This window comes from Hemibagrus wyckioides, linkage group LG10, assembly GCF_019097595.1.
Source record: "Hemibagrus wyckioides isolate EC202008001 linkage group LG10, SWU_Hwy_1.0, whole genome shotgun sequence".
In the NCBI taxonomy this organism is placed as follows: domain Eukaryota; kingdom Metazoa; phylum Chordata; class Actinopteri; order Siluriformes; family Bagridae; genus Hemibagrus; species Hemibagrus wyckioides.
In genome coordinates, this window is record NC_080719.1 from 3853229 (window position 1) to 3872153 (window position 18925).

The 18925-nt window shown below is 38.4% G+C and overlaps 1 protein-coding gene across 2 annotated transcripts in view; it reads right to left on the bottom strand.

Annotated features, from left to right (window-relative positions):
* Positions 1-18925, bottom strand: part of mrvi1 (murine retrovirus integration site 1 homolog) — a 54531-nt gene that overhangs the window by 24788 nt on the left and 10818 nt on the right. For both annotated transcript variants that reach the window (XM_058400558.1, XM_058400559.1), the window contains 11 exons: positions 18050-18131; positions 17825-17935; positions 16831-16904; positions 15727-15964; positions 14833-15144; positions 13187-13298; positions 10846-10889; positions 4625-4727; positions 4298-4472; positions 3503-3956; positions 89-301 (listed from right to left, as the gene is read on the bottom strand). In XM_058400558.1, coding sequence (XP_058256541.1) covers positions 89-301; positions 3503-3956; positions 4298-4472; positions 4625-4727; positions 10846-10889; positions 13187-13298; positions 14833-15144; positions 15727-15964; positions 16831-16904; positions 17825-17935; positions 18050-18131 — 1918 coding nt within the window. The remainder of the gene's footprint in view (positions 1-88; positions 302-3502; positions 3957-4297; positions 4473-4624; positions 4728-10845; positions 10890-13186; positions 13299-14832; positions 15145-15726; positions 15965-16830; positions 16905-17824; positions 17936-18049; positions 18132-18925) is intronic.

Here is an 18925-nt window from a genome sequence, read left to right on the forward strand (position 1 = left end):
CCTTTCCACCAAGCAGCAGGGGATTGAAGCTCTACATTAGCTGAAGTCAAATCATAATAATGTAAAAGATCTTGAGAGCTGGACTTACAGAGGACGGAGAGCTGGAGGCGCTGTCGACCTCCTCGGGAGAATCTTCCTCCTCTTCAGGCAGGGTGGGCATGGTGGGGGCGGTCGGAGGGCGAGAGCGAGTGTGAGGGAAGAAGAAAGGTGTGTGGGACTCCGGTACTGCGAGATGAAAAGATCTCGGAGAAGCTGGATTAGCCGGAGCTCCTTCTGCTCCACATTCGGCAGAGATTTCTTTCTGCGAGACACCATACACAGATTTACACTTTTAATCCCAAAGTTTTAACCTTGGGGAAATGTTTACACCTCGATTAACAGCAGCATTTTTTCCCCCTTTATCCCCAAGATCCATCGCTCTACATCTACCCGAGCAACTCGAGAGGAAATGCTTCCTCATGCAAAACCGATCCTGATCTCAGATACGTCCTTCCTGACAGTACAGTACATTCAGTGACGAGAACAGAAAGAGAAATACAAGTATACACAAAAGAACATTGCTAGCATTTACAGATTGTATCTTCCTGATGAACAAGATCCCGAAAAAGCCCTAAACGTGCATTCCCAGAGCCGGAGTTGCTGCACTGGAATCCCGTGTTTATAAAGCCATAAATACGTTTTAATCGTGTATCTCGGTTGCTGCGTTCCACATAAAACAACTCTCGCAAAAGCTTTCTCGAAGACGGAGCTAGAAGTTCCGAAGCCAAATTGGGAGACTACTTCAAACTCCCGGAGGAATGAATTCCTGAATCCATTACATCTATTTTCATTTCATCAGAGTGCTACAAAAGCTATCTTTGGGTTCCTGTTAATCCAAACAGAAAAAACCCACTGTTTCTGTTTTCTTAGAGACAGGAAAGATGAAACCGAAGAGAGAGAGAGAGAGAAAAAGAGTAAGACCGTTTTACGGACAATTAAACACTGAATTCCACTTCCTATAGCAGAAATCCTTTGGGGAATTTATAGGAAAAGGAACTTTTTTCTCCCCTCAGACTGTCATTTTTAAAGCTTCAAAATATCCACCCAGAATCAAAACAGCAACTAGACTGGCTTTTAAATGAAAGACACTCCTTTTTGCCCCCCCCACCATGTCCACTTCTGGTTATTTCCTGTCGAGTAGCACTGATCCACACCTTCCTGACCTTCTCTGTTCTTTATTAACTAGTCAGATGCCTTCGTTTTTCTTAATCACATCTGCTGAAACCTCAGAGCTGGTAGGCCTTAAAAGGAAGAAGAATCAGATTATGATTATCGAATCAGAAACTGGAACATCCAAGCCTGTGGGGCATCACGGTATTCAACACCATCACCTTTCAAACAAAGATTAGAACCGTCACGGGTCAGAAAAGCAATCCCATATCTGCTGAACGTTCTTAGCAAAGTGCGACTGAAGGTCACGTACACGGACGATCACAGAACGCTAATCAACGCCTTTTTTCTTCCAACTTTTCAGTAGGTTATTTAAAACAGAGTTTGAGAGACTTCCATCATCCTGATGTTACTGTAGATTTTGAAAACATCTGCCGGTTAAAATAGCACATGGATTGTTTCTGAAGTGTGTGTCACAATCAGCAAATGTTCATTCACATGATTCCTATTGGATCCAGTTATTTCGGTGCCAAGATGGAACCAACAGCACCAGTGTTAATTATACACACATCACATCAATATACAACTACACTTTTTAGGCCAAAACATTGGTCATTGGTTTATTATCTAATTAAAGGCTGATAGCTTAAATCAATCAATGCAAGGGTTTTATTTCTAGCCCCTTCTAGCAGAGAAATGCTGTTAGATAAATACTCTACATTTCATTCCCCTCTCCTTGGAAATAATCCGTTGAATAAATATTATACACTTAACTCCCCTCTAGTGATAAATACTCTTAGATAAATAACTCTTCACTTTATCCAAGAGTATTTACTAACAGAAGGGAGTAAATACTCTCCACTTCATTTCATATACTGATAAATACTCCTGGATAAATACTCTACTTTACTCCCCTTTTCTGATAAATGCTCTTGGAAAAATACCCTCCATTTTGCTCCCTCTATTGATAAATACACATGAATAGTCTCCACATTACTCCCCTCTGTTAGTAAATACTCTTGGATAAATACTCTCCTCTTTAGTCACCTATACTGATAAATACATTTGGATAAAAACTCTCACCTTTGCTCCCTCTATTGATATGTACTGATGGATAAATACTCTCCACTTTAACCCCCTCTGCTAACAAATACTCTTAAATACTCTCCTCTTTATTTCCCCTACTGATAAATACTCTACATCTCACTCCTCTCTGTTAGTACATACTCTCCACTTCATGCGCCTATATTGATAGATAAATAAATACTTTCCACTTTACTCCCTATATTTGCAAATAGTCTTAGAGGGCAATATAGAAAATTCATGTTAGTAAATACTCTTGGATAAATATTCTCCACTTTACTTTACTATACTATTGATAAATACTGTTAGTAAATACGTCACTCGCCTTATTGATAAATACTCATTAATACTCCCCACTTTACTCCCTACATTGGTAAATACCCTTAGAGAGGGGAATGGAGAGAATTTCTCTGTTAAATCTCACTCCTCTATATTTATAAATACTCTACATTGATCATTTTATATTTACTAATTTGCCCAATAGATTTATGAGGCTCGAGAGGCCTAGTGACATCTTTGTGGTCGCAGAACCATTCAAAGCTTTAACTGTTCAGATGTTCTGAGCTCAGATTTCAGATTTCTTGCCAACAATCAGCACTCTCTTTTTTTTAATGAAACTCAAAACTAACCCTTTAGACTTTGTTATGAAGTCATTTTGTTTTAGCTAATCGGTGTTAATCAATCAAAAGTCAACCTTAAAGTAATTGTGTTAATTCAAGATATTTCATGTTGGCCTGGACGATGGTGTGGACCTGATTATTCCGGTGTCTCAATATTAACAGAAAATGAACTAAATAAATATAAATTTATCATGTAGGCATGGTAGTAGAAAAGCAAACTAAAATGTTTCCTGTAGTCAGTCCCTCCAGGATTTTGTACTTTTGTGATCACAGAAATGAACTTAAGTGTCAAACTTTTTCCCCAAGACGTGTCATGTGACATCATGATAATTCATCAAAGTTCTCAAAGAAAGTCATTACATGTGCACGTGTCTTCACTGGTAAGAGATTAAAAGAAGCATCCTGTGCTTGTGATTTCACCAATTCTAGTAGTTTTCCACCAAAAAAACCCACAAAAAATCAAATTTGCATTGCAAATAATAAAAAAAAAAAAAAAAGCTGAAGCAAAATCAAGCATCATGTTTGGGACAAACCTTAATAAATATCCAAGGTGTTTTTATGGAGTATAAATGTCAAAAGCCTTCATTTAATATTAAATATTGTAGAAACATCATCAGGAAATTGAATTTTAAAAACATAGAGATCGTTACCTTTAGTTTTCCAGTCGGTTCTGCAATCTGGACCTGGACGCTTCCACCTTCATACACATCAGAACTTTGTACGTTTCCTGATTCTGCTATGCAGCACCTCCACTTTGTTAGTGAATCCTTTACACTCCTGTTTGTCTCCTCTAGTCTTCCTGATTCTTCTTCCAAACATCCACCTCCACTTAAGAGGAAGTTTGGGAAAGTTTGGTCACCCTGCTCCGGTTCTGCAGAACACCCTTTCTCCAAGACTTCCCTCGGTCCCGATTCTGAACTCCCAGAACTCGCGGATTCTCGGCTCCTTCCCTCGTCGTCCTGATCACGGTTGGGATCTTTCTTCTCCTCTAGCTCTTTGACGGTTTGGTCAGCTTCTTCTAGTGAAACTCCACTGTCTGACTGTTCTTCAGACTTTCTCAGAGAGTCGTCAGTGCCGCCTGGTTCCTCTGACCCGAAGTAGAACCTGGAGGAAAATACTGGCCTTTATAAATACTAAACAGGCCTTACTAGATGCAATTCATCATTGTGCATAATAACAGCGGAGAACGTATCCTGTTGTATTACCTAAGCAACAAAAACATGTCCTTGTTCGACGTGACACATGGGCCTTTCATTCCAAACTAAAAGCACTCGGGATTTTAGCAGGAACTCGTAGAGAGCCTGTGGTAATTAATCGGAGTTTCAGTGGGTGACAATGTAAACTCTGGCGTTTCTGCACAGTCTCACCTCTTTGTGAAGGGATTTTACATAAACACACACACTCACGACTCATCCTGCAAGAACTGGGAGAATGTAAACACTGACCCGGCTCCGTTCTTCTGTATGTCATGGCGCTTTCGCTCCTCGCAGGCAGCGCTCAGGGAAGTTTCCGGTACGGGATCGTGAGCAGCAGCAGCAGCAGCAGCAGCAGTAGATTCTCTCTCACTGCAGTTCTGCGCTGGTGGGTTTTGTTTGTTAACAAGTCCCACAGGAAGATGATCTAAACAGACAGGAACCAGCAGCAACATAAGCCCATTCCCCTGCAGACGTTATGCTTTAATTCTATTTAAAACCCGACTAAAACAATTTGACACTGGAGGCAGCTACATTTAATTTCAGAGAATATGATGATAATGATGATGTCTGCAGTACCTGAAGAAGAAGAGTCTGAGAGAACAACGTTTTCGCACTTCACCAGCGGTTCAGACGAGTCGTTCAGAGTTCGAGTCGTATCCTTCGTGTCCTGGGATGTCCCCTGAAACACAAATTCTATCAGCTTCCACTGGGATCTTCAAAAAATGAGTCCAAAACACCAAAAAAAATCCCTGTTTTATTTCCTTTAGTAGCTGTAGCTAACTCAAACAGATACTAGAACAAAGCCAGAGAAAGCACCTGAATGCACCACAAGGTTCAATCTAGCAGCTTAGGACATAGAACTTGGAACCATTAACCATCAAAAAAGGGGGCTTCTGTAAGAGTTAAAGCTTTTTAGGTCATTTTAGAACTTACAAATACCATTAGGTCCATGATGAGGTCATTTCCATGCCTACTTGTTTTGGAGTAAACTTAGTTCAAGTGACTACTTAAACATTTCAATAGCTAGTTGATGTTTTCATTCAAAACCTCCTGTTAGGGGTCAGAGCTCCTCGAGTTTTATCCAGGCTCAGGACCGGCACCGAGAGAGATTTAACTCCAAAGTGGCTGGGATAGGATTCGAACCCAAACCGTGACAGTGAGACTGTGGGATCCTAGCCTCTAGCCTTTTGCAATTCCTTTCAGCACATTAACTCATTTCTGAAAAGATTCAGACTTTATTTGAACTAGGAACGTTAGCGTTATGACTGATACAGTTACACTACCCTTATGACTGGAACTAGCGCTCACATTCATATTCTGACTGGAACTAGACATCACGATCATTCTGACTAGAACTAACATTCAAATTAGTGTTATGACTTGAACTAGCAGTTACTTTAGCATTATTAATGGAGATTATTATATATTATTATAGATTATTATTATTAGATTATTATATAATGGAGCATATTAGCATTTTATGACTGGAACTAGCATTCTCACTAGTCTTATGACTGAAACTAGTGGTTATATTAGCATTAGTAAATGGAACTAGTGCACATATTAATGTTTTATGACTGGAATTAGCATTCACATTAGTGTTATGACTTGAACTAGCAGTTACTTTAGCGTGAATAAATGGGACTAGTAGGCATATTAGCATTTTATGACTGGAACTAGCATTCTCACTAGTCTTATGACTGAAACTAGTGGTTATATTAGCGTTAAGAAATGGAACTAGTGCACACATTAGCATGATTGGATCTAGTATTCAAATTAGCGTCATGACTGGAACAATGAGTGCTCACATTGGCATTATGACTAGCTTTCACATCCAAATCCATATGGCATTCTCACATGACTTACGACTGAAACTAGCATTCAAATTAGTATTGTGACTGGACCTAGTGTTTATGTTGTTATTTAATAATGGGAACTAGCGTTTAATGACTAGAGCGTGTGTATGCTGCGTGCATTAATAAATGGAATTAGCGCTTACATTGGTATTACGTCAGGAACTAGCAGTTATGATAGAAACTAGCAGTTATGTTAGTATTATTAAATAGAACCAGTCCCTACATTCGCCTTTTTTCTTTTCTTTTCTTTTTTTAATGTTCTAGCACTCTCTGGGATGGAAATAGAGGTCACTATCACTATGACTAGATCTAGCATTCAAATTAGTGTTAACACTAGTAAGAATGCTAGTTTCTGTCATATCACTGGAACTAATGGCCAAATTGGCATTTTATAACTGGAACTAGCGCTCACATTAGTATTATGACTGAAACTAGCAGCACATTAATGTTTTATGACTTAGAAAAGGTCATGTTATCAGTATGACTAAAACTAGCATTCAAATTATTATGACTGTACGCATTAATAAATGGAATTAGCACTCACATTGGTATTATGACAAAAACTAGAGGTAATGTTACTATTATTGATTAGAACCAGTGCCCACATTAGCATTTCTTTTAGCATTCTAGCAATCTCATGAGTGTTTTCTGACTGGAAACAGACGTCACCATCACCATGACTAGAGCTAGCATTTAAATGACTTTTTTAAACTAGCGAATGCTAGTTCCTGTCATATCACTGGAACTAATAGCCAAACTAGCTTTTTATAACCGGACCTAGCACTCACATTAGCATTTAGTGAAACTAGCAATCACATTAGTGTTTTGTGACTGGAACTAGAGGCTATACCCTCACTAAGACTAGAACTAGCGGTTATGTTGGCATTGATAAATCGAATTAGTGACCACATTTGCATTTTATGACAGGAACTTAGCGCTCACATTCAACTCATGACTGGAACTAGCATTCAAATTAGTCTTCTGACTGGAACTAGAGGTCAGTATCATGACTTAGCATTTAGTCAGTGTTATAACTTGCACTAGCATTCACATTCATATGACTAAAACTAGCATTCTTGCTAGATGATGAAGAACTAGTGTTCAAATTAGCATTATGACAATCTAGAGGCCAGGTTAGCGGTAATAACATGAAGTCTGCTTACCGTAACTGGAACTAGCATCGATTTCTCATTTAATTAAGTTTATTTATTACAAATTTAAGACTAGTGTAGCTGTACAAGAAATTTAGTAGTTGCCAAATATTACAGTTGAACATAAGCTAGCTTATAAGCAAACATGGCTAAATTCTGAAAGCAGCTGAAGAGGAAACATTAGCTAAGCTAATTATAGTTAGTACAGTGCTGCATAAGTGGCTAGCTTGCTTTGCATAGTAGTTTAGCATCACTGGAACAGAATTCCGGCTTTATTTACGAAGGAACTAGAGAGAAAATAGAGTTTCTAATGTCACACTCTCAACTGATTACATTTTTTTTTAGTGTTTAAGGTTGTGGTTTTGCTGCTGAACTCTTTGAACCAATACAGATTTCAGCAAATAATTTATGGGTAATGGTTTACTTCCTGTTCTAGTGTTTATACAGGTTATACAACCAACCATTTGACCTTGCTCTTTCATTTTAATTCCATCATCTCCAACAGATCTCTGACATTTAGGCCCAGATCTTCCGACCTTCACGCAAGAGTTCTGTAATGACTGATCGCTAACAAAATGTTCAGGCATCCTGAACATACAAATCTGGACCGACTGACCGTTGCGTAGGGGTCGCAGCGTTTTTTTTGCGACACCTTTCTGAGATTAACTGATTCTCTGGAAGCCCCGCCCCTTCACTTTATCTTTCTCTTTCGGCCTGTGCTCGTGTTCTGACCCGATTTTCCTGCTCGAATGTTGTGCTGATCTGCTGCCCTCGCCTTCTAATCAAGGTAATCGGAGACCGTTGCATGTTCGTTAAATCTATACACGCAATGTGGACTTGTTAACTTTAAACTGGTCCAATGTTAGCTATCAGTTAGCTAGGAATGCATGAAAAAACTTTCTGGGTAAAATGTTCTTTAAGGTGTTTGCTGCGTTTCTACTTCCTCCATCTTGTTATTATTGTTTCTTCCAGGATTAATCATTTTATTTTACACCACACACAGCAGCGTAATCAAATCACATCTGTGCCTTTCTTGCTTCTCCCTATCTTTCTGGTTAACATTGGACAATCTTCTCATTAAGCTATTTTTAGCACGCCTTCGTCCCGGTCCCTACTCCGCAAAAAGTTCCGCTCTCAGAAAAAAAATAAATCTGGAGAGGATGAAGGAGGTCATGCGTCTGCCAGGTCCCTTGGGGTCCCCTTCGGAGAAGCTCTCGCCGAGGCTCCATGAGAAAGTGAACGCCCGGTCTCCTCTCTGTCTCCGCCGGTTATGTAAGGCGACTCCGGCTCAGCAGTTTTGCTTAAAACTTCTACAATAAAGAAGCAGCGACTAAACGACCGAATGAGCCGAGATGCTCACCTGCCGTCATGTTAGAATCCGCTTCATCATAAATAAAAAAAATAAATAACCAGCAGAGACGAGCTGAGCAAACACGGTCACCATCTCAACCCATCATAAAACTATGTTTGAATGGCACATGCAATGTTTTTTTGTTTTGTTTTTTGCAAGAATGTACAATCAAACCAGCACTCTGGCTTACACGTTAGAATTCATCATCATCATCAATCATGCGTACGTTTCTAAAAAAAAAAAAGTTGCAGCTGTCCGAGCATTAGTGCCGCATGTGTAATAAATAAAATCCGCAGTCACACTGTACCTGAAAGTCTACAGATCACCGACGCTCCTGCTACTTTCTTTCCTCTTCTCTATTCCAGCTCTTGTCGTCTCCCCCTCCTTTCTCTAACTCTTTCCCTCTTTTCCTTTCCCTGACTTCCCCCCCCACACCAGCCTCCCTTTGACTCCTGGGAGCTTTGACCATTTAAGGAGAAGGCTTTTTGTGCCTCTCTGAGCAGCTACTGCTGTGCTCTCTCTCGTCCGACGCTCCAGCAAACTGCAGCTGAAGGAGGAGTGTGTCCCATGTACCATGGCCTGCATGTTTATACCCTGCTCCCTCTTTAAGACGAGACACTACGAGTAAATAGGGCAAGTTTTTATTTCAGCAGTAGACATTTCTAGCTATCTTCACCTGCTTCCCCAGCTGAGACTTATTTCTAATGGATCCCTAAAATAAATCTAATTTTTTAGCTAATAAGCTAAATATTTAAAAACCAAACATCTACGCTTTGGATGATGACAGAATGAAAATGTTTGACATAATCAACTATTATTTAACCAAGAAAACACTACAGAAGGCTACAAAAGTAAGAGGTTAGAGAGGTAAGTAGTAGAAGTGAGTAAGAGAAGTGGTAGCTCAGTGGTTAAGGTGATGGATTACTGAGCAGAAGGTTGTGAGTTTGAATCCCACCAAAAGCTGCCAAGAGTAGAATTTGCTGATGATGACTGATAGCCCTTTTAGAATCAATGCTAAGGCACATCAGCAGGAAACACTTCAACAAGCTTGTTTACAAAACTCAACTAGCTAGCTCATTTTAATCTAGCTAAACCCTAAACTAGCCAGCATACCAAACTTAACTCAATATACTACTTTATACTTAATGAACTGATCATCTCCGGAGGCAGAAGAGACTTCAAAAAAAGTTGGAAATCTCAAACAGCCTGAAATTTTTTGAGGATTCTGAAGGTCCAAGTAAAACCCAAGGTACAAGGAGAAAAAAAAAAGAATTTTTTAAATCTGGAAATTTACTTTAGAATTCAACGATGCTTCCAAAGGCTTCCAAAAAAATAGCACTCAAGTACAATAAAGTAATGAAGTATGTTTACATCCCTGTATAAAGTCAAGTCCAATAAACATTTAGGGAAATCTACAAGGAATGAATGAATATAAAATTTCATAAATGATCGTCATCTAGAAAGAATTTTTTGGTTTAGGATGTGAAGAACGTGGTTTTAAATACGACGGGGTTTAACGTTTCCACTCTAGTTACTGTGGTTTATATTTATAGCTTAAAAAGGAAACTGATCCAATCATCAAATCACAGATATACAACATGGCATTACTGTGAAGTGGGCGGAGCTTAAAGCCTCTTTTACAAACACAGTAGCAGGTATTGTGGTGGTTCAAATGGACAAAATAGTGAAAGCAAGCTTTTATTTACTTACTTATTTTAAAGCTTTGCTATTTTTAGTCCGACAGTTTAAAAGTACATTATAGATGTTCTCGAATGTTATAATAATTTATACAAAAATGGATATTTCCTTCGTGAAATCTTCTGAAACATATTCCCACTACTGATTGAAGTCTAATATGGACATGATGGAGCTTGCATGTCTAATAATAGAAATAAAGAAATGGAAAAGACCCTTATGGGATCAATAAAGTATATCTATCTTTCTAAACGATTTAACTATAAAAGTTTGTGATTGCACAAGTATTTGTCCCCTATTGCTAAATTATAATTAATTAAAAGCCCTAAATTAATTCAATGGAGTACAAAGTTTGCACTTTAAGGGTCACGTGACCTCGATATTACATTCGTCAAAGTTTGTTAAACAACATGATGAAGACCCGAGAACCACCGATAAGCCGAATACTTACATTTATTCTAGATGATACAATCCCAAATAATAAATCCAATGTGGCAAAGTTTGGTGGGGGGTGAATACTTATGCAAGGCTCAGCAGGTCCAAAAAACTAAAAAAATTCTTCTTTATAACTTCCCTTAAATTGACCAATGAAAATCAGTAAGAAATGGAATCACTTAGGAATCATTTTACACGGAGATGTGTTATCCATGAAAGCATCAGTTGATACCTAAATCAAAACATCCAGGCCGTTTTGTTCCTTAGTGGAGAAAGGGAGTGTGCTGTGGAAAGGAGATGAGCTCTTACCTCTCGGCTGTTATCCTCGGCTCCTGCGTGCGGAAAGCAGCCACCTGTTTGAAGGGAAGCAGTTACAAAGAGGCGCATGGGTTTATTTGCATCTCACTGGTCCGGCATGCAAATGACCGTGTGTTATAAACCATTACAAATGGGCAGTCTGCTCTATGCTGACGTACTGATACAGGTTCAGACAAATGATTGGTGCTCGAGTTTTCCATACTTCTTTTCAACTCCCTCTCCATATCTCCGGGCAACAATAACCTGGCAACCATTTACATGAGCCCCTGATCGCACGGCCCACACCACGGACCTGTGTTTGCACGTGTGTGTGTGTTAATACCTTTAGAGATGAGGCTATTTCTCTGTACATGTTCATGGTTCATACAGACACCGATATTTCCATTTTAAATAAAATAAAAAGGATCAGGATTGGAGAAATTATTCTGCTTCATAACTCATGAGCGGATCCGTCACCAATCGGTCAGATCAGAGATGAGGACGAGCAAGACACACACACACACACACACACACACACACATACACACAGTAAGACTCCACTCCAAGGCTCTTTAAGCTGGATTCATTGATGCTCACAGACTTCAGCCTCGTTTCTTTTTGCCCCCCCAGGCTTTTTGAAAGCAAGAACTCCCCTGCTGTAGGGTTCTTCATAGGAATGCTAGAACTGTAAAGGTGTTCAATAGAACCTTATTGAAAAAGTTTCAAACTCTATCCAGTAAAATCTCACCAAAAGAAATGATGCGGCAAGTTATAGACAGGAAGTAATGCAGCATTGAATGCGGTCATATGGAGCTAGGGCTAATTTCACAGATGGTGTTGGACGACTTGGAGGAATCATCTGAAAGTTCTCAGGGCACAGATTTCCAAACCTTACAGACATTACATTACCGTCTCCAAACAATCTAACGCAAAATATAAAGACATCCAACTGATTTGAAATGATTACAGTTCACGTTTCTCGAAAAGAAACAGCACCCCTAAAGCATCTTGTTCCTGCCTCATCACTTTTGTTTACTCCTTGAAGTCGTCAGCTGCTTTGTTTCACTTTAATATCCCATGATAGCCTCAGATTCCTCTTCTTGGCTGAGAGAAGTGGAACCTGATGTGTTCTTCTGCTGTTGTATCTCATGTGTTGTTCAATCTGAGTTGCTTTTCTGCTCACTACAGCTGCAAAGAGCACTTCTCTTGAGTTCCTGTAGACTTCCTGTCAGTGGTCAATCTCCCCTGATCTCTCTCAACAAGGTGTTAACCTTCAGACACTTCACTTGCAGGATGTTTTTTTGTTTTTCACACCATTCTGTTTTACTCTAGAGATAAATCCTAGCAGACTGTGAAATACGCAAAGCATCAACCATACCAGTCAAAGAAATCACGATTTTTTCCTTATTCTGATATAAACATTAGCTGAAGTTTTTTACCTGTACCTACATGCATTTTTGCATGATTTGCTGATTAGATAGATTTGCTGACTGGACAGGCGAGTGTATAGTGTATGTAGTGTATGTATGTAGTGTATGTAGTGTCCAGACATGAGTTATATTAGGCAAAGAAGTCACATAGAGATTACAGTACAATCCTGTCCGAATAGGGCTCACATTTGAGCATTTAAAAAAAATATAAAGCAGTATAATGTATAATAAAAGCAGCCCATAAACAGATCCAGAAAACAAACAGAGCAACACTAACAATCAGCATCAAATAAACCATTGTGTGTATGTGTATGATATATATATATATATATATATATATATATATATATATATATATATATATATATATATATATATATATATATATATATATATATATGTAAAAATCTAGAATTCAGCTCCTTTAAACTATAATAATCTGTAATCAACTCTAATCCCACATTATAACTGAACTTGATGTTTTATGCCTCCAGTGAAACTTCCATAGCAGTCCTTCATGTACCTCGCTCATTTGCAATGCAAACACAACACTGTTCATCACAGCGGAGCGGAACAGGGAAAACAGTGGTCACATGATAAGAATGGTCAGGACATGCAAGATGAAGATCGCTTTCTTTACACTTCCAGTTACAGCTTCTTCTTCACATGGATTCGAGCAACAGGCGTTTCATACCATATTAACCAGTGTGTGAGAAGAAGCAGAAGTTTCTACCCTGTGTGTGTGTGTGTGTGTGAGAGAGAGAGATGCAGATTGGAGGATGGAGAAAATAAAGCTGGATTTTAATTGAGTTTGGACGGAAGCCATTGTTGAGGCCCTTGAGGATCAAGCAGGAAGAGGAAGGAATTATTTCTCAACCCAGAGACGTAAAATAAAAGCTGATGTAAAGGACTAAAGAGCTTACGGTTTGTCGTGTTCGGGTTTGAAGGCTCTGAGATGATGATGTCACTGCAGACCACCGGATGATGTCCAGTGTCTGATGAACTTGCGTCCGGCCGTGCTGAAATATCTGAAGTCTTAAATATATTTGAGAAGCATTTTAGATTATATATATATATATATATATATATATATATATATATATATATATATATATATATATATATATATATATATATATATATATAATCTAAAATGATATAATTATATCTCATTTATTACTCATATATATATAAATGATACAAGTAATATGCAAACATTTGTACATCATAACGACAACATAAACCAGAAAGTTATATCTAAAAAACATTCTACTAATAACTAATGAGCCATCGAGTCTGTTTAGCTTTTTCTTTTATCATAATTAAAAAAAGTAATGCTAAAGGAGGTTATTATACTTAAAAGGGAGTAAAATTGAGATCCATAACTAAATGATGATGATATTTACTATTAAATCATTTTTCTGCTTCACAAGACCTCAAGTTCACTTTACTGAGTAATACAACATCTTAAAATTGAACTAGCATTAACGGTTAGCTTAAGCAGATCAGCTAATGCTAACAGTTAGCAAGCCGATTTGGTTAGCAATATTACAAGTAGTTGAAAAAAAAACAACACAAAAAGTGGCTTGCTTTTAACAAACTACCATTTGAACCATTTCATATAAAAGACTGACATTTATAAAATCATAGCTTTGTCAGAAGTTGGCCTTTAATTGACAGACTGCAGACTTGTTAGCTAGCGTAGCATTTCATGAGTCTCTTCAACTGATCTGAGGTCAGTCTGACAATCTGACAGTCTGATCACTGTGTCCATCTTCGAATACACAGGAAGTTACAGTCTTCATGTTAAACTTAAGAACTGAGGATCAACCTGAGGTAAAAAATTAAACATGGAGTCTTTGGAAACGACAGAAAACCAATCTGAGTGTTCTTTGTATTTTGGAGAAATAGATCTTCTTTCTGCTTTTCCCTTCCACCCATTCCAACCTGCCTGCACTCGCTTCTTTACCTCTTTCCCACACTCTCCATTACTCTGGACTGTTGACCCCAAATACTTAAACTCCTGTATCTTCTTCATCTCTTCACCCTGTAATCTTACTGTTCCACTTCCCTCCCTTTCATTCACACACATGTACTCAGTCTTACTATGACTGACTTTCATTATTTTATATATATATATATATATATTTTCATTATATATTCAGGTCAGGTCTGGAAACTGAAGAGCTTGTCTCAAAACCATGGCTTCTTCCCTTTTTTTTTTTTTTTTTTTTTGGGGGGGGGGTCTTTTAAAATCATTCTTCCTTATACTTTGGATTGTTAAACAACCAAAAAACAATTATTATTTCACACAGAAACCTTGTGGGAAGCAAACTAGCAGATTAGCTAGAATTTCTGCCCACTGATAATCTCATTTTTGGTTGCTTCTCCTTGTGATTATGACCGTTTTATTAATTTTACGTTAGCTAGGTTTCACAGCCATTTAAATAAAATAAGAATGTGGAAATGTACTACAATTTATAGAAGTGCAAGAGTGGTTTCATGTAAATAAATAAAACACATATCATGACTTACACACTTCCAAAATCCTAGAGAAAGAGAATCCTACCTTCATGCAGGAGGAAACCCGGTTTTCCAGTCCCTTCAGCTGCTCCTCAGTGTCTGCTGTTCTGCTCAGAGTTTCCTCCACCTTGTGGCTGATGGCCTCCATCCTCTCCTTCATCCTCCTCTCGCTTTCAGTCAGCGTCTCGGCAGCCTGCAGCGCCCTCATCACCACCACCTCCACCTTTCTGATAGACTCCAGAACTTCCTCAGCAGCGACACGTTTCCTCTCATCTTCAACCTGCTCCGTCTGCACGGCCACGTCTGCCCTCTGTGTCCGGATTTGTGCTTCTCTTAACTCCTTTCTGCGCTTTTGGACCTAACGCCATCATCAAAATGGGGTTTGGGTGTTTCTTTTCTTTTAAACTTAACAGGAAGTAACTAAAAGAGTTGTGAACTCTTCTTAAACATAAAATCCCATCTTTCTACTTGGGGAAAATAGAATGTCCCAATACTTCTGGATTAAACAAATTTGTGGGTGGGGCTACACCTGAGATCTATTACAAAATAAGCTTCAGAGATTTCAACCAATGTGCAAATTACCACAAAGTATTACCTAAAAACTCCAAACTTTGTTGGATTAACAGGTTAATAGCTGGCTAGTATAATGGCAACATTATTGCTTTGTTTAAAAATAAAAAAAAATACATGAAGATTAAAATAAAAGAATATTTTGTGCTACCTTACTAGCATTAACCCTGTTAGTTAATATGTGTGACATAAGGCTGTCAGAGATGGACAAGGGGGTGTGTCTAATTTGCATATTCATGTATATTGAAATCCTGATGTTTCTTAATGAGACTAAAGGTGCGTTGCTGTTTAACAAATTGCTGATTTTTCACATCTCGATTGTTTTAATGATACGGAAATACTTGGTAACTTAGAACTTCCTCTCCATCACCTCTATCTGCGCCTCCTTCAGCTGGATCTCCAGAGCGCTGATCTTCTCCTGCATGTCCCTGGTGGTGTCCTGGACGTCTCGGGTGTTCCAGCTGTGATTTTCGTCCTCCACTCTCAGAGCTTTCCACCAAGTGATGGGTGGAGCTTTGCGCACTTCCTGGGTTTGCCGGTGTGTTTCGAGCTGCCTGCGGTCTGGCTGCTGGTCCCACGGAGGTTGAGGATGCTCCAGCTCTCTCAGACTGTACACACACCAACACACACACACTTTTAGTGTTTGGACTAAAAGTCTAACTTTCACCATAAACCTAGTTTCCTGGCTTCCTTTCTCTCTCTCGTGTTTCTTTGCATTTCAGAAATTATATTCAAATCATTTTGACCATAAATTTGCACATTTTTTTTTGTCTCCCATTTCCAAAGTAGTCACATGACCTCATTCACAAACCTGCTGTCAGAATGATCCCTGAGCATGTGCAACTGTTTCAATGCACCATTTTTATTATTGTAGCATACATCAGTCAGGCATAACATTATGAGCACAGACAGGTGAAGTGAACAAGACTGATGATCTCATCATGGCACCTGTTAGTGGGTGGGATATATTAGGGATATATAAGTGTAAGGATTTGAGCTTTGAGTTTGACGAAGGGCCAAATTGTGATGGCTAGACCACTGGATCAGAGCATCTCCAAAACTGCAGCTCTTGTGGGGTGTTCCCGGTCTGCAGTGGTCAGTATCTATCAAAAGTGGTCCAAGGAAGGAACGGTGGTGAACCGGCAACAGGGTCATGGGCGGTCAAGGCTCACTGATGCATGTGGGGAGTGAAGGCTGGCCCGTGTGATCCGATCCAACAGACGAGCTACTGTTGCTCAAATTGCTGAAGAAGTTAATGCTGGTTCTGATAGAAAGGTGTCAGAATACACAGTGCAGGACGGGTCAGGGCTGTTTGGTTACCAACACAATATTAGACAGGTGGTCAAGGTTATGCCTGGTCGGTGTACATAGCTATAAAATACTGCATCTTTCCAAAATAAATGACAAATGAATTAATCTTGCGCTAAATAATTCAAATAAACGTCTGAAATAATGCAGTAAAAACACTAGTTACATTGTCAGTAGCTGCTTGGAGCTCGTCTGCTCTTGCTGGTCCTGAAGGAACGCTTTCTGTAACGATTCGGGATCCTGAAAAATAAATAAATCAGACAGACAGACAGACAGATACTTTATTCATCCCAAAGGGAAATTCACATCAAATCAAATCAATGAGGCTTTAAGTTTATTTTGTAACAAAGGACAAGTTTAAGTCCTAAAACTGCCAGACATTTGAGCATGACCTCTGATGCGGTCTTGAGAACAAGATTATGGAGTCAGGGCTAATTGTTTAGCATGGTCTCCTCACTAGGCCAGCTGTTTCGCAGCTTCTTCTAGTTCTCCTTCTCATCTCGTTCAACAACCAGAGAAACCAAAAGCACAAAAGACACATCTTGATGTTGATCCTACTCGACTTTACTCTTCTGAATCTCACCAGCTGCTGCACCACACACACACACACGTTTTTAGATGCTGGGTTAATTAGCATGTACTGAATCAGGAACACATAGGATTGTGAAAACATCGAGATAAATCACAATAAATCAAACTTTATCTCTATAAACTTTCTCTAAAGTCATACAACTCAAACACCACATAAATGTACCTTCGTTTGTGTCTGTATTAATACACTTTGTGGCCAGGTAGCTCACTCGCTCAGCATACTTTAAGCTAGCTTCCAGTTTTTAGCCTGGTTCACTTAACCTTAAATGATTTATTTGAGTATAAATTAGGTTATAAATTAATTGTAACAAATTAACAATTGTTAAATCGAAAATATTTTAATGGTTACATTATTCTCATAATAATAATAATAATAACAATAAGAATATCTTATTTATTTCTTATTGCACCACATACATTTATTTAATTATTTATTTATTTATTTAAGTAAGTGTTTATTTATTCATGCAATTACTTATTTACTTTATTTTTTTTTAATTTATGCAATTGTTTATTTGTTTAAGTAATTACTATTAATTAATTTATTTATGCATGCCCTCATTTCTCACCCGCAGCTCTGCAGACTTGATCTTGTGGATGAAATTGTACAGATCTCTCTTCGGAGACGAAGGAGACTGAAGCTCAGACCCTGAGCCGCTGTTTTCCTCCACACGTCTCCTCTAATGCCAAATAAAATAAACATCACTTCAAACCAGGAACTGGCACTCATCATGAGCGACAAGTCCAACACACACAGTAAAGGCTGGAGGATGTGTGTGTGTGTCTCAGTTTACCGGCTCGGCCTCCTGGATCTCGCGGTGGAGAGAGTAATGATTTGGGACTGCAGGACTTTTCAGACTTGAACATTTATCGAACCTGCGGTAAAACAGCGGACTGAGTAAACTGAGCATTTAATGTAATGTGTGAAAGACAATCATGTAGGGTCCTGTGAACTTAGTCAAAATGGTGATTCCAGAATTAGGGAATTGAGCCCTTTTTAAAAATAAATAAATAAATAATAATAATAAATAAATAAATAAAAAATATTGTCTCATTGGTAAATACTCGACTTGGTTAACTAGCATCAGTGCTATTGAAATGAAGACCTTAAGTACATTCATTTATTTAGATTTATTTATGAGGAATTAATTTCCTGTAGATCATGGGAACAAAAGTTCTCATATCTCTCTCTCTCTCTGCTTTGATAGACTTTATATATTATTGACAAAAATTATATCACAAAAAAGAAAAATTAAAGTGTAAACTTGTACCAAAAAGTATTAAAAAGAAAGGGTTAACAAGTATATATAAATATAATAAAGATTATTATTATTTATAATATCATTATATATATATATATATATATATACACACACACACACACACACACACACACACACACATAGGGGTTGGACAATGAAACTGAAACACTGGCCAATTTAGTGTTGGAGGTTTCATGGCTAAATTTGACCAGCCTGGTGGCCAATCTTCATTGATTGCACATTCCACCAGTAAGAGCAGAGTGTGAAGGTTTAATTAGCAGAGTAACAGCACAGTTTTGCTTAAAATATTGCAATGCACACAACATTATGGGAGACATATCAGAGTTCAAAAGAGGACAAATTGTTGGTGCACGTCTCGCTGGCGCATCTGTGACTAAGACAGCAAGT